The sequence below is a fragment of the Phlebotomus papatasi genome, chromosome 1 (assembly GCF_024763615.1).
Source record: "Phlebotomus papatasi isolate M1 chromosome 1, Ppap_2.1, whole genome shotgun sequence".
NCBI classification, from domain to species: Eukaryota; Metazoa; Arthropoda; class Insecta; order Diptera; family Psychodidae; genus Phlebotomus; species Phlebotomus papatasi.
In genome coordinates this window covers 56,446,541-56,463,295 of record NC_077222.1, presented here as the reverse complement: position 1 = coordinate 56,463,295, position 16,755 = coordinate 56,446,541, and the positions used below count along the sequence as shown (strand labels likewise).

The following is a 16,755-nucleotide window of genomic DNA, read 5'->3' as shown; positions in this document are numbered from 1 at the left end:
ATTACTTTTTAATTGATTGAACATGAAGGTGTAGATATTCAAAGTGGTTGAAAAAAGGTATGCTAAGGGGTACCAAGGTAAATAAGACTTCGCAGAATGCTAGAAATTATACGTACCACGCCGTACGCATGAATTTACATATCAAAACAATAGGGGAATGTAGGTATGGTTTGCACAGAGTGAACCATCAAACGATGCGGATTTTCTCTTTGTTTGCAAAGAGCTTACCTACCATTTCTTATTTCGTTTCATGAGCTATGGCTAAGAAATGACGAACTATCTATTTGCAAACAAAGAGAAAATTTGCGTTGTTTGAAGATTCACTCTGTGCGAATCATGCCAACATTTCCTTATAGTTGGACAAGACGTGATGAATTCCTGATCCTGATGCATAAAATTGAATTAATGATTTTAAAAGTTTTTCTGAGTTTTTTATTTGGTAATTTGAATTAGATACAAAATTCACATAGAAATAGAATTATTCAATATTTAATCACGAAACATTTTTAAAAGAATTCTCTCAAGGGAATCGATTGACGATTCTTGTCTACAAAAATCTTGCAACAAACTTCGTTGTAGTGAGTATAATAATTTTAATAATTATAAATCTATTTTATCACAGTGTGCGGAAAACAACCGAATCAGTTATTTAATGCATTTGCTTCATTCTGTGAAAATTTTAAATTTTTAATGTGAAAATGAGTGCAAGTGTTGAAAATATATGTCCAAATATTCAAGAATATTCATACAATGAGAAGGACTTTCTTCTCACAGTGCTCTTTTCAGATTGTTAAGAGAAAAGATTATATTCATGAAGTTGTTATCAGTGTCACTTAAAATTAGCATTTGTAAAGATGAATGTACTTGCCCACGGAGCAGAAAAGCAACTCGTGCAAGGAATGGTACTTTGAACTATATTCTCAATATTTAGATAATTATGTGCGTGTTTAGTTTCATAACAATCTACCTAATTTATTACTTTACTAAACAAAGACTCTCTCACCAAATCTGCTTTGATAAAATCTAATTAATTAGGTAAGTACTTTTTCCTTTCTACCGTTTACTTTCTTTCATTTTTGCAATCTAATCCATGATTATTGGTAGACTATAAATTATTTCATTAAATACCTAACAAACACAATAAGTCAATAGTTGTAAGTTAGATAACAGCGAAATATTCTCGAAAAAATAACAGCACAAAAAAAATAAAGTGACTGTTGATAAATATCTATATTAGTTACAGGAAGTACAGATATCGTATTTTTCAGAATCGGCATCTATCGAAAATAAATTATCATGTCACCCTTCCAATGTTTAGCAAACGTTTTTCCGAAACGGACGGAAGAACTACCTAAGACAAGGGGCAAACAACTGACCAAAATTTTATGTCGTAGAATCAATATTCACAAAATATTCACAATTTTATATGAGAAGAAGAAAATATTCGAATATTTCCCTAAATATTCGCGATATTCGCAATATTCAGGAATATTCGCAATATTCAGGAATTATTCGTGATATTCGAAATATTCAGGAATTATTCGCGATATTCGCGATATTCACGATATTTATGAAATATTCGCAATATTCACGAATAAATGCCGATATTCGCAATATTCACGTTGGTAGATGTTCTAGACTCGCCAGTTGTTTCCCTTTTGACCTAAGAACTAAAGCACTTACAATATGTTTTCAAGATAAGATGAAAACATTTTAAGGATATGTCGACCCAAGCGGATATCTTCCAATGTTCGGTCTTAAAATGAATAAAAGATCAATGTAAATTTTAACAATGCATGTTACTGTTTCAAGTAACTTGCAATGGTTGATATACATTTCTATCCCATTGAGATTGAGCAATGTAATTGAGCAGTAAAATATATCGAAAGAAAACTGTTAGGTACTGGTTCATCTATTCTGTTATTTTGATTATTTTCCACTTGACTTGGAAAAGGTGTGCGGTTGCTTCGCGATGTCCGCCAACAAAAGCTCTCAATAAGGGTATATGCCCATGTAAATATTTTAAGTAAATTTTGTGATGCTTGAGAAGTTGATCTTCGTTTATTCATGATACCAAGAGCACTTTCGTGGAAAACACTTTTTGAGGGATGAAAACGTGCCATTTCTGCCAGATATTGCTTCATCTTGTAACAGCTAAAATCACTTTTTGCAGCAGACGATGCCACTTTAGAGGTGTACTATGCCAAGTCCATGTAAATATGGATTTAGAAATGGGAAAAAAATAGGAACGGGGAGGGAGGTTGTTTAGTTGAAACTCCAGCAACGAGAGAGAGGAATCAACTTCAATTTCTCTTGACTGATAGATTTACAGTAAAAATTCTCAGCACCACTTACTAAATGAGAACTTTCGCATCCGCCTACAATTGTGGTTTCCCTGAAGCTAGACTGGTCCGTGGAAAATCCGTTGTTGTGAAAATAGCTCGTCTTCCGGCCACAAAGAGTCTCTTTGAATGCGATGCGGTAGCGATGTGACATCACATTGTATAAAATTGGATTTATTGTGCTGTCGAGGAGTTACAGCCAATGTGTCCATAGCAGTTGGTGGCAGTTGAAGTAGGTAGCAGAGAAAGAAAAAGAAGAAGAATGTATACGTCTGGATTAGTATTTCAATTCACACGCAACAATTTGGGATGATAGTATATCCGATTAATTAAGTGCCAATTCACAAATCGGATAGCTTAAAGTGTCGCACAATTTAAATAAATAGATTATTAAGTAACATGCCATTTATTCCCAACCATCCTACAGAATGTTACCCCTGAGGCTGTCAAGTCAAGGGAAATTCTATAGGAAAGGGCACGTAATTTACAAACAGCGTGAGATAAGACAATAAATTATCTGTTGTAATTTTGCTATGTCTCACACTGCAAGAATTTTCAATTGACAGCCATTCCAGGAGAATGTTCCCAACCTTAATAATCTCTGACAAACACGTGGCAGCAATTAACGAGGAAAATTTGGTATATTTTGGATATTTTCCTCAATTTCCTCCTTCGTAATTCACTGATGAAAAAGGCTCAGTTGAAAGTTTCCAAATAGCCCCATAAAACCACATAGCAATTTTTGTGAACAATGAAAAGTCATTAAATTGGGAAAACTTGATGTATATTTGGATCCCTTTCTCACTCAATCCCATATCAAAGCAAGTTTAATCTACAAGTTCGATGAGATTGAGGCACTTGGTGAGCTTCTCGTCCTTCTCATGTGCTTTAGTTTCGATAAAAGAGCTAACAAAAGAGGATTAATATTCAATACGATAAATCAACAGCTGCAATCGTTTATGAATTCTTCATATCGCTCATTCGATATCACAGGGGTATAACTTAATTTGTAAAGCTGGGACATGTGCGCTTTTTCAAAAAGACTTTAAAAAGGTATCCTACCTTATTAGACTACCTGTGAAGTATACACTGAGAAAAAAACGGGGGTGCGATTAACTTTTTTTTTCTCATAACTTTAACATTTTTTAGGTGTAACAATATATCAACATTTTTTAATGTTAATTTTACACCTTTTTAGGGGTAAAATTAACACGAAAAAGTGTAATTTTAACCTCTAATACACCTAAAAAGCATAATATTTACATAGATTTCGGATCAACACTGCAGGGTAAAATATAGACATTTCCGGAATGTTATTTTAACTTTTTCGGATTTCTCTCACTCAGTGTAAGCAAAATAAGAATGATAGAGATACGGTTTGTTGGACTTGGGCCTATGTTTCACAAAAAAATACAAAAAAAACATTTTTAAGCATTTTTAATTGAAAATAAATTTAAGAAACTTGCAAAGACATTAATAGGGTAAGTGTGCCAAAATCCGGCCAGCTTGTAATTTCGGCCACATTTTTTGTTCCTCGAATTTCATTGAATTTTTAGTTTTTGCATACTCTAGAAATAATACAATGAAAAACAATCAATGAAATACAATGCAATGAAATACAATCATCTTGTTCGCTTCGTCGAACAAGATGATCTAAAAAGACATTAGAAGAATTCCAGAAGGGCAAGGAACTGTGAAAATGAAGGTGGCCGAAATAGGCCACAAATGTAATGTCTACATTTTTATGCATTTCAGAATGTATTAAGAGTTAATTCAGAGAAAATAAAGACGATAGACTACCTACAAGGTTCCAAGGAACACTCCTTATAAAAAAAGTAACAAATAAATTCAATTTGTATTAAAAATATTACATTTCAAACCTAAAACTTTGGAGCTTGCATGCAACTATACCGAAATTTGGTACACTTACCCTAATTGTTTAAAAATATTTCTTTAAAAAAATAGTTACCTAACATTTTACAATTTTTTGACAATCTTAAAATATCTAAACTGAAACTCAAAAGTCGAGTTGTGTCCCTGTAATATGAAATGAGCGATGTATTGAGATATGACCATAAAGTAACGGCTTGTTATAAAATTCATTTCTCAGACTAGTGATTAACTCCACTTGTTGTTTCTTAATTTGATTATGAATTGAAATAAATTTAAAGTGCCTCTTAACTTATTTAAAGGAACTTAAATTGATCGAAAACTTGAATTGTGAATTTTATCTGATGTTTCAGATTTCCCAAGAACCAACCAAACTGACCAGAACACCGGACTATCTGACCGAGAAAATTTGGTGAAATAGTGGTTATTGACTAATTTCTCTTCATCTGACTTTCTTTGTAATCCCATCTGGTCTCTGTGGTGTTGAGATATTTGCTTAATTTCCCCAAAATTGTATTAATACCAAGCTATGTAATTACTGAATATATTTCATCCAAATATCCCCCTTGAGGGTTGCCAAATATACAAACTCAATCTGAAGTGGAGTTGGCTCACTTTCTTCCTTTCCAATACTTTTCCTCAATTGTTCCCTTTCCCTATTCCTTAAGTCAAAATACACTAAATTCCTAGAGATATGTGTTCCATCTGCTACAGGAACCCTCTATGAGATTTCATCCACTTTCCTCTCAATTTCTTTCTTTCGTTATTCAATGAAATGAAGTAAATAATTCACAGTATCCCTCACTTTATCTTATCAAACGTGAAAAGACCATCAGAAACTTATGATGGGACTCTAGAGTTTCCCGCCCCTTCGTATATATATGTATGATCCACGTGAAGGGACATCATAGTGCGGGGGCATCATTAAGAAGTGGCAACGTATCTCACCCACACATCAGAAAATTGCTCCCTAGACAGTTACTTAGCTCTCATATTTGAAGGTATATGCGAAAATTGTTCTGGGACGTTGTGGAAAACTCGGGTGGAAATATAAATGATATTTTTTTTCTCATCATACAAAACAACGATATCTGACTTTTTTTTAGGGTCATCCCTTTGATTCAGTCACTTTTCTGTGTGAATTTAATTCACCATCAGTGCCACTAAATAACCAATGTCAACCGCATAAAGCCCATATTTGGAAGCACTCTGCGACATGGCTTGGAGCTACCAAATCGCTTTCCTTTGCTTTTATGTAACAAGGGGCCTATCATATGCATTTTTCTTAGACTCTGTATTTGTTCTTATATTTTTTTTGTATGGTAAATATTACTTAGATATACGTTTGAACTATATTGAGAATATTTCAATAAAATACAAATAATCACTGCAAATGGAACTAAACATTTAGTACATTCATGTACTAAATGTAATACAATCATAGAAAATAGGTGCATGTAATGTCGAATTAGACATTTAAACCTCATTTCTGAAGAATGTATTTAGAAATGTAAGACAAGTCACAATCACACTTTTTTTGGAAATGTGTGCGAAGCCTGAAAGACTACTTTAGCAACTACTACTTTATAATAATTGTACTAAATTCTTAAAAAACTAGCTAGGGTAAAATGGGGTAATTTGGAATCATGTCTATTTTGGAACTATGAGATTTCCTAACAGTTTTAGATGACAAAAGGAGAAAACAACGAAGAAGTCCTCTCGTATGTCCTGTACTTCTTCGTGGTTTTCTTTTTCTCTTTGAGCATCTGAAACTGTGAGAAAATCTCAAAATTCCAAAATAGACATGATTCCGAATTACCCCATCTTATTACCCTATACGGAAGGGACAAATAAAATATTTTTATAAAGAGCTAGGAAAGCGACTCCTCAAATCAACATGAATTCGAGTACCCTCACTTAATGAGTGTGTGTGCTTTTTTAATTATTCTTAAATTCTTTCTTATATTTCAATATTGTTTTATATTTGAGTACTCATTGCTCTATTCTGAGATAAACTTAAAATTACTAAAATCTATGATCCAAGTATTGGAAAAGATTTTGAAAGTGCTCTTTCGGAATATTCAAAAAATTATAGATAACAATTTGTATTTGTGGTTCAATAGATATTGCATTTAATCGAATAGGTTACAGTTGTAAGTAAATGTGAAGTGAAATATTATCCTAGAAATTTTATTATGTATCTTCCCATCTCTCTGTTGTATTTAGGTCGGATGACCGAATATTCTAGTATGATATGCCTTCTTTTTATCCATTTTTACTACTCATACTTTTCACCCCACCCCCTTCGCTGTTCAAACGGACATCCGTATTGTTGTGGAGACATTTGCTGAGAAAGCATCATTGTGCGGATGATGAGCGCAGTTTTCCACTCGAAGAGTCATCTGAACAGCGTGAAAATGTGTGATATAAAATATTAGTTCACTTCCTTATTCTTCCCCCGGGCTGAGTTCGCAAGAAAAGTTCCTAAAACTCAAACACACTTCAATGCTAAAGCCATTGAGTGCAATAAATGTATTGAAAGGTCCTTTTCCACATACTTTTCTCATTTTGTACGTGATTGAACAGTGACTTTTAATAAATCCTCCACAATGTGTCCAAGAACAATTTTCCATAAACTTAAATACTGGGAAAAGTTTCTGTGCAAAAGTGCAAAAGCATTTTGGATCAAGTCTAAAGAACCACAGATTTAATCCGTTCTGCAGAACTTTTCACCAACATTGTGATAGATTAAAAAAAATATTGATTGAAGTTTTGGCTGGTTAAGCTACTCCACCCCGAAAATAAATAAAATGCTTTAGTGAAGTAGTCTAGGGACAAACGAAAGAACACTCTTCATTTGCATATTTACTTGTGACTATTCTCACCAACTTGTCTGGATCTAAAAATATTTTTAAAAAAAATTCTTCATGAGGTCTAGGTTACTCTACGAGTAAAAATGTTGATCTACTATACATCAAAAGTTTAGTGCCTTGAACTTAAAATATCCAACATTTCATTGTGCAATTCAATCGTGATAACAACTTTTATATAGTTTCGCCAACAACACATCCACTGGTAAAAATAAAAGGGTCAAATTGACTCTTTTCCAAAGGATGGATCATATTTGACTCTTTGAAAGGGTCACCAGGAACCTTGCGAAAGGGTCACGGTTTTGACATCTATTTAATTCCGGAATAAACGAATAAAAAAACAATGAAAAAGTGATCTTTGGTGTTTGCTCAGATGAGAGAAATATGATATCAGTAATAAGTTTACAATAAAACATGATTATTCGTGATAAATGTGCATACTAAATTTCAAGAGATACAAAAGTGAACCTTTCAAAGGGTCAAATACGATCCATCCTTTTGAAAAGGGTCAATTTGACCCTTTTATTTTTACCAGTGTCTAATAAATTATGAGATTCTATTCTTAGGCACGACAGCTCCTGTGAAACTTTTAAAAAATATATCTTTGCTATTAAACTTTTTTTGTATATCCTTGATGTAAAGATATTGCAGTATCTTGTGCTCATAATCAATAAACTTCAAAATATTGTCATTGTTGTCATTCATGTGATAAATTTGTTTCTTTTTTCTAAAGTCGCCTATTCAAATGATATAACGACTTTCCGCCTAACCAAATTTAACTTTGTTAAATTTTTATATAAATCTGTCGTATTAGAATTTAAAAACAAAAATGCTTTTTGTCAATTGAAATTTATGATTCACTATAAATTATTACAGAGTGAGTTTCGTGGAAGAATTCTGATTTTTTGGAATAATTTAACTTCAAAATTGGAAATTTATCGCTTCCCTGAGAATTATGACACAAAAGATAACAAATTATTCTTCTGTCTTTCAAAAGTGCAAATTGCAGATTGTCTAGTGAAAAACATCTTTTATCAAATTTCCCTGAAAGACACTGCTGGCGAATTTTAAGTTTTCTCATTACATTGAGTAATTGTGAATGTTTTATTGCAACAATTTGTTGGTTCTGACTCAGTTTCATAACTTGAAATTAATGATGCTTCAGATAAGATGAGTGATTTTATTTTTGAAATACCATTCATCAAAAAATCAATTGATTGCACTATTGTTCTAGAGAGCGTCTATGTCCTGGCGGTTCCATGATTCGAGGGGATTTTTTACAAAAAAAATCGTTAGCCAATGATTGAAATGTAAACCTAAATGTGAGGGGGAGGCAGTAATGAAACTTATAAAAAAGCACATTTTTCCGTATTATGTCTTATTGACAGGCTATAAAAATCGAGTGGACTTAGGTCCTTGACACACTTAGGACTTAAGCCGAGAGATGGCCTAGTGGAAATTCATTGAAATATGGTTTAACCATTATTTCGAATATACGCTAAGCCGTCTCTTGGCTAATCCTCAAGTCTGTCAAGGTTTTTAGAATACAAGACATGGCAAGAGCAGGGCCCTTTAAAATATTCTTTTTGCCTAATCTTTAATGGTCCCTAGACATTGGAGAAGTATTGAAGCAGATTACCTACGTTTGTGTAGGAAAAATTGTTAAATATGGACATAAATTTCTCTAGAGTGTAGGGCCCGAAAGAAACTATTAAAAACAGTCAATTAGATGTTTTTGTCGAGATTTTTCAACTGTTAGCTAAATAGAACCTGGCGGGTATAGATTGCCTTCCCTGTTCGCGGGAAATTCATATTTCACACCTCTCGCTTCAAGCAAGGCCTTTTACTGGTGGTATAGTTATGTTGCCTACCATTTAGGGGATTTCCTAACAGGAGACACTTTGTCAGTCAGTGTCAGTGGGTAAGATGGCCTGGAAGTGTTCGGATAGGGGCACAGAACTAAGTCGGCGCAGGTGTAATGGGCCGCGATAAGCCTTGGTCTCCCTGAGGAATCTTTCAGGGCAAAAGCCCGACAACAGTATGATTCTTTCATAATTACACTCACGCGTTTATTTAAGTATTAGTAATATATAAACTTATTTCCAAAAGAGAAATGTCTCGTTTGCGACAAATTAAGCGACAGTTGAGCCAATTTTCATTATTCAAAGCATTATACCCAATCTTAATATTCTGCATTCAAGAAGCACTCCAACCCATCCGAACATGTACTTAAAAGTACTGGACACGTTCTATTCATATTTTGAAATTATTATGTAAGTTCCTTGAAGATTAACAGATTAAAAAATTATGAAAAAAATCTATGTCGCATAGTAGCGCCATTATAAACACGTCTTAACGGTCACTAAATTTAAATACCTCATATTAAATACTTTGAAACGCCGTTTCTTTATATAGTGCAAATACTAGGAAATACAAATAGTCAGCCAGAATTTCAATCAGGAAAGGGAATTAAGGAAAATATTATCAAAATCGACGCGATGTTTAACTTTTCGAGCGTCACTTGAAGTAAAAACTTTGCATGACTTTTTCACGTCATTGAAGAACTCTGTCTCTACAACAATTCGAGAATAACAATTAATGGGGCGCAAGATGAATGATCAAAAACCGTCCAGTAAGGGAATTCTGTAATTTTCGTGGCATTGTCACGCGTGAGTTCGAAACCTGACAATGCCATTTGAGCTTTTTTTGTCATATCATATGAGTTCGAAAATGCAATTCATTGATTTTTTAATGAAATCCCTTTACTTTCTTTAACAAAATTCATTGTCACTTGAATTGTCAGAAATCTCAAAGACGTGACTTCTGACAATGCCACGTGAGCTGAAATGGCAATGTCACGGCTACAGAATCGCATTTTCGAAAAAGCTCTCCTAAGATTCGAACCCAATTTATCATATGGCATTGCCAGAGCGTTACAGAATTCCCCTCCAGTTCGCGTGTGATAGATGCGAAGCGGTTAAGAAGTTTTGTAAGCTCATATAGAATTACTCTTGTATCAAACGTCCCTGCTTTCTCCTACGCAGAGTATGTGATATTTGCTTAACAAAGTCACTTCTGGCTACAAAATTGATAGTGGGAAAATTGGAAACCTTTGGAAAAAGGAATGTGCATTTGAATTATCATACATCACTCGAGGGATATGTAAGGGCAAAAAACTATGGTTTTGCTTCGGAAAAAAGGATAAAGTCACATATTTGCACAGTGGCAATTTCACGATCCAGTGATTGTGTGAAGACGTTGATTGTCCTGATCTGGGATAACATGTTACATGCTAAAATACCTTCTATACCTCTGCATAATGTTTTTTTCTATAGATGATATACGGAAAAGAAGTTTTAGTACTAGTAGGGAGTAAGGACCATTTCAAAAAAGTAAAAACGAACTGATTCTTTTTGTTTGGAGAAAATTAAGGATTATCAAATTTGTCAATTTTATTTGTCTAACGCATTAACCCTTTAAGGACGATTGGGTCACCGGTGACCCAAAAATGAAATTTTTCCTACGGTCATCTAAAGTTGTGTTTTGTTCTAAAAAGTCAGAAAAGGCGATTTTTTCTGACGCCCGATTTTTGAACTTCTCGTCCTTAAAGGGTTAAACAATAAAATCATTAACAAAGTTGATTTTGGACTTTGCTTAACTGTCTTTCTCCTAAAATACTGTCTGAAAGCTCTATGAAAAGCGCCTTATGGCACAATAAATAAGGATGATGATTGTGTAGAAGTAATAATCAATAGAGTCCAGATGGAAAAACTATTGGTTCTTCTTTCAAAACCAACAAATATACATAATGCTTGCAAATGGCTTGATACATATTGATTTGTGGAGATTTAATTTGCGAAGTTTACTGGATCTGGATTTTCTTTCGGGTAACCTAAAAGAAATAGTCCCCATTTTTCTCTGTATTTTTTTCTTCCCTGACTCGAAATCCTATGAATTTGACATTGAACTGAACTGTTTTTCTCAGGCATCCCAATTCCACTCAACCGCAATATGGACATCCTCTTTTTTGTTCATGTCTCAAGAGTACTCACCATGAAATGTAGTAGAGAACTCCGCCGGATAAAAACAGCCACTCATTCACGATTCCTAAATAATCCCAGTTGCGACCGTACAACCACAATAATCTTTGCGCTGGCGGATGGAGGCATATACGGATAAAAAGTAAAGAATACGGTACACGTAAAGGCAGAGCATATAATAAATTTAAAATGGAAAAATACAAAAAAAAATTGCGAGAAATGGTCTTACCATGGAATGGGACCCAACACACGAAGAAAGTAATGACGACAGCGGCTAAAAGAGAAATTTAAAGAAGATAAATTGGAAAATAAAGACAAGAATACATCATTCTTAAAGTTAGTGCCGGAGGACTTTGTCCATGTCTCGATGGGACTCTTATGTATTTCTCAGTATAATAAACTTCATCGTTTTTTGACCCGGAAAATTACTCAGCAAAAAGTGCGGGAAAGTTGGTGCTATCATTGTCTTCCAATTAACAGTGAGACACTCTTATTTCAAGTTCAAGATTATAGTCAGACAAATTAAATAGTAAAATCAAATACCATGGTTAAAGCATTAACGAATTCAATGCAACAATTGTAAGATAAATTTGAATAAAAGTTAGATTATTACTAATTTTATTCTTTTAGGTTTCAAAAGGTTTCAGAAGTCGCTAATTGGAATTATTAAGATTTTGTGTTTCTATAATTTTTTTCTCATTTTATATATTGAAAAACGTCCTTTTGCAAAGTTTTCACAAAATCCAGTTGGCCGTCGATTTGACATTTATTATGTCATATTTTGTATACGTAATTTTTACGTTCGTACACAAACGTGCCTTTTGACCTAGAGACACTTACGACTTACGCCGAGAAACGGTATAGCGTAAGTAATTATTATCAAAATAATGATTTGATTAAATTTTCATTTGTTTCCTACTAACTGAACCGTTTCTCGGCTTAAGCCCTGAGACGGATTAACCAGGAACTGATAGAAATGTAATTTGATCATTATTTTGATTATAATTAAGATAAGCCGTCTCTACGCTTAAGTTGTAAGTGTATCAAGGGCATTATATGTTATTCGTTTATATTTCTTTTATTTTATTTTTTGTAAATCTGATAGTAATTCTTATCGTTTTCAGACTTAAAATTTAACGAGAATGAGAGATAATATTCTCGAAAAATATTCGGAATCCTAGAAAATCGAAGTTCCTGAATCTCTCAATGGACGGAGCATTTTTAATATGGGAAAATTAGGAGCAACATATCCTTCAAATTTTAAATTTTTCTCTATTTATTTACGATAAAGGTATAAGTTAGAGATATTTGAACATGGACTTGAGTCTCAAGTCTGAAAAGTGTTTTAAACTTTATACAAAGAATATTCATATGAAGAGGCAGTAAGCCCAACACTTTTAGTTTTAAACTTGTATAGCAATTATACTACAATACGAGTTAGAAGTTTAATTATATTAAAAATTCTACTTAAATCCTGTGCTACTTGGATAAACTACACTTCTAACTCCTATCCTTGTATCACACTTGCACATTAAAATTTTAATTTATTCACATTAATTGTTGCTGGTGAGCGTACTAATGGGTAATTTATATCTTTGAATTACTTAATACTTAGTGTTTGTTCTATATAATGATAAGAACATAATTCAAAAGCTTTAATTTAAATCAATTTCTTCGGACTAAATCTAACTTTTCATCAATAAATAGACCAAATTCTAAATATTAGTGAATCAAAGACACAAGTAACACATTTAGACGCTCATTTATAGTGGTCTTGTCGTAAGGTTACTAGAATTCAGCTGGTAGTTGATCTGTGGATAGATTTTGATATACAAATTGTAGAGGAAGAATCAATCAGATTTGATTTAAATATTCAAGATAATCAGTTGTACTGTGGTACGAACTGGTAATACAAGATCACAATGTTATTTTCTAATATTGTTATGTCTTTGATAAGCAATTTATCTTATTAAACTGATAAAAATAATATTATTGCATACATTTGACGATGACGCCTACATCAGAAAATCATTATTAGATTAGCAATATTTCTGTAAACTGACAAAAAAAATTAAAAACGTTACTTTTTGAAAGGTATTTTGTTAGTTTTAGTCCTTTACTGACCTTACTTCAATTTCAAAAATGTAAATTATACGTAACCTTCTAAAGATTAAATGTTTCTTAAAGAGACATATTTTATTCTTAAAACCATATACCATCACATCACGTTAAAGATCGAGAGAAATCCTTATTGTGAACAACTCTTCAATCAGACATGACTTTTTTTTTATATCCTTGCTTTATGTCGAATCGTGGCAGGGTTAAAATCACGTCTTTATGATATATTTATTTCTTTTCGAATATATTTCACCAATGCACCAATTGCTGATAGCATCATATAATATGTCTAAAGCTGTCTATACATTAGCAAAAATATGGATATATGGCCCTTCAATAATAATATTGATAAAAACTTTAATAATTGAAGAGAATATAATTGAAGAAAATACCTCCACACAGGAACCAATACGTTTTAATATTGACACTTTGTTTCATTTCTCAAGTCTTCCTGCAGCTTGAGATTCTTTTTCGCGAAAATTTATCATTTTGTTCCTGGAAAACTTTGGAAAGTGTTTGTCGAAGTTCATTGGGATAGTGTTCAGTGAATTTTAGTGGAAAATTTTCTAAAAATTCGGAAGAGGAGTGTTTTTCTAGACATGTTGTGCCTGGTGGAACCCATCAAGTTTTAGTGAAGTTTTTTTTCGTTTTTGCTTTAAAAATTGTCGGAAATTGCTTCTGTGCATCACTGAAGAGTCCTTTGGTACATCGAACACATATTCCAAATTCTAAGACGAGCAAAAATGGAGAAAATTGAGAGATTCATTGTCTTCTCTAAAGTCTCGGACAGTCGAGAGAAATCTTTATGGAATGCAGCAGGAATTTACCAGGAGACCTCTGAGGATCGAGACACTATAGAGAGGAGAGAGAATCTTGAGGATCACATTATATTCAGCAAATTCCCTCGCAACAGGATAAAATCTTGGTTGGAATGGAATTCCGGAATATCTAAACATAACCTCAAAACAGTGTTTTTTGTTTGCTAAACAATTTCTGTTTTCGCAATGAATGGACTTTATGAATGTGCCCATGAGGAGAATCTTATCATCCAGAACACTGGACAGACTGGACACCATCGATTGATTGGAATGTGTCCTTTTCAGAGAATGGAACAGAAAGTTTGAATTTTAGGATGGACACAAATTCATTAGGAGATTGGCTTTTGAATCACTGATTGAGGGATTTCCTGATTGTGCCTAATTTTATCGACGGAGCTGCTGTGGCACTCAAACAAAAGCAAGGGATAAACAGTTTTATGATATTTGCTGGACAGGCGGCTGCTATGGGTTCTGCCTCAGACAATAATTTGATCCAGAAAAGAAACCTCGGAATTTTTCCCCATTAACTATGCAAAGTGCCAGGAGTGCAGAATCTAACAGCTGAATTCCGGAATAGGGTAAGTGTGTCAAATTTTGGCATAGTTGCATGCAAGCGCCAAAGTCTCAAGTTTGAAATGTAATATTTTTAATAAAAATTGATTTTTTTATTCCTTCTTCTTAAGGAGTGTTGCTTGGAAACTTGTAAACCGTTTATCGTCTTTATTTACTCTAAAATCATTCTTAATACATTTTAAAATTAATAAAAATGTAGACATAGCTTTGGTGCCCTATTTCGGTCACCTTCATTATCATAGTTCCTTGCCCTTCGGGAATTCATTCAATATCTTTTTCACGTCATCTCGTTTGTCAAAGCTACATTTTTGTTATTCTTTTGCATTATATAATCTCTAGAGTATGTAAAAACTAAAAATTCATGGAAATTCGAGGAACATAAAAGGTGGCCGGAATTGCAAGCTGGCCGGAATTTGGCACACTTACCCTATGTAAATTCCTCAAATAAATATGTGAGTTTGCAAATATTGATGAAATTTTTTCCTAGTGTATAGACAGCTTAAGTCTAAGGTATTCACAAAAAAAAAAAAACAAATGGTTCAAGTTTCATGAAAGAAGCTCGTGAAATCCATTCTAGGAATCTTTTTGAAATATATGCAAGTATACTGACAAATTATCTCGATTGCTTGAGAGTTGTGATATGTGTCTTAAAGGTCTTAAAGGAAGGAAAGTGATATGAAATGACAATGATGCTTGTTCTGCTTGTAACACTCCATCTCAGATTGTCTTCTTTGATTGTTACGCCTCTATCTCCTTATCCACCCTCCTTTTTTTTTGGGTCATTGACGACAAGAGTCTGTCATGTAGGAAATATTTGATTAAATCCTGCTTCTGTCTACCATTTTCAAAAGTAATTTTCATGAGTATGTCGTTTTTCTATGCTCTAAAGTCCTTTTCATCAACACTAACTTGAAAAAAATATATATTCATGAAAAAATCCTCTTTCGTAATATCTTAAAGAATCTCTCAGTTTACACTCTCATTGTCTCATGGCGTGATTTTTCAATTTTATACTTTTTTTCATCTCTCGATGGTGTGTCATTTCTTTTTCTTTCATTATTTTGTGCCTTTTTTTTCATACTGATAATGAGGATGTCAGCGAGTGGAAGTAATACCTTAAAAGGGAGAACTCGCACCTTTCCTATTGAGATAGCTTTCACTTTGACAAACGATCAGTGAAAAGGTGATGAATCGGTGTGAGTGTGATATTGCAATAATTAAGGGCAAATAATAATCTCACCTAGCATTCGGATGATTGCTTTCCGTGATTGGATCTGTCTGGATTCATTGTGCACTGATCCCTGTTGAACACCTGAAAGGGAAGCCAAGAATGGCAATTGAGTAGAAATTCTATGAAACAATGCTCTCCCAAGTGATTCTTTCTTTTTTTTGCAGCTTCAACGTGTAGTGTACCAATTGATGTGAAATGTTAGGTGAAGAGACTTGCCGAATGTTATGTAACAAAATGACAGAGTATGGGAAAACTCGATAAAATTTTTTCCCCATTTCACCATAGCTGTTGAAAGGGAAAACATCAGACAATAAACTGTTTCAATATAAATTCATGGTGGTTGGTTTTCCCTATTTCGCGATGTTATACTGGCTTGAGATGGGGAAATTTTTTTCAGGGATCCCAAGAAAATGGGACTAACGAAAAAGCCCGGTAAATTTTATTATGTTATATGGTAGAATGTGAATGACTTTCTGGGCACATAATTTGATATGTTAGCAGTTTGAATATGTTTACGCTTCAGTAGATCTATTTCCCCTTTTGACACCACAAAGGATCATAATAATAAATTGTAGTTTTTACATCAGTGGCACTTTCCAAGTCTTTTAGGAACACCCACAGTGGTTGTAAACTCGTAAATGTCATGGGAAAAATTCATTTTTTGCCAAGTTACAAATTTACACGTAGTACCTGTAATATTACCATTCAAGTACGGAATTTTTAAGAGAACCCAGTAATATAATCTTTCAACTGAAAAGTTGCTTTATAACCTACGAGACAATAAGCCTCTATTTTGAGTGAAAAACCATAAATTATACTTGTCCAGAGCGATTGAAAATGTTTTATGAATGATAATCATAAAAGTAGATTTAG

General features: G+C 33.4%; 1 protein-coding gene across 9 annotated transcripts in view; it reads right to left on the bottom strand.

The window, feature by feature from the left end:
• Positions 1-16,755, bottom strand: part of LOC129808126 (neuropeptides capa receptor) — an 86,967-nt gene that overhangs the window by 15,426 nt on the left and 54,786 nt on the right. For all 9 annotated transcript variants that reach the window (XM_055857936.1, XM_055857880.1, XM_055857897.1 and 6 more), the window contains exons 7-10: positions 15,892-15,963; positions 11,372-11,416; positions 11,155-11,254; positions 2,356-2,524 (exon numbers count right to left, since the gene is read on the bottom strand). In XM_055857936.1, the coding sequence (XP_055713911.1) occupies positions 2,356-2,524; positions 11,155-11,254; positions 11,372-11,416; positions 15,892-15,963 (386 nt within the window). The remainder of the gene's footprint in view (positions 1-2,355; positions 2,525-11,154; positions 11,255-11,371; positions 11,417-15,891; positions 15,964-16,755) is intronic.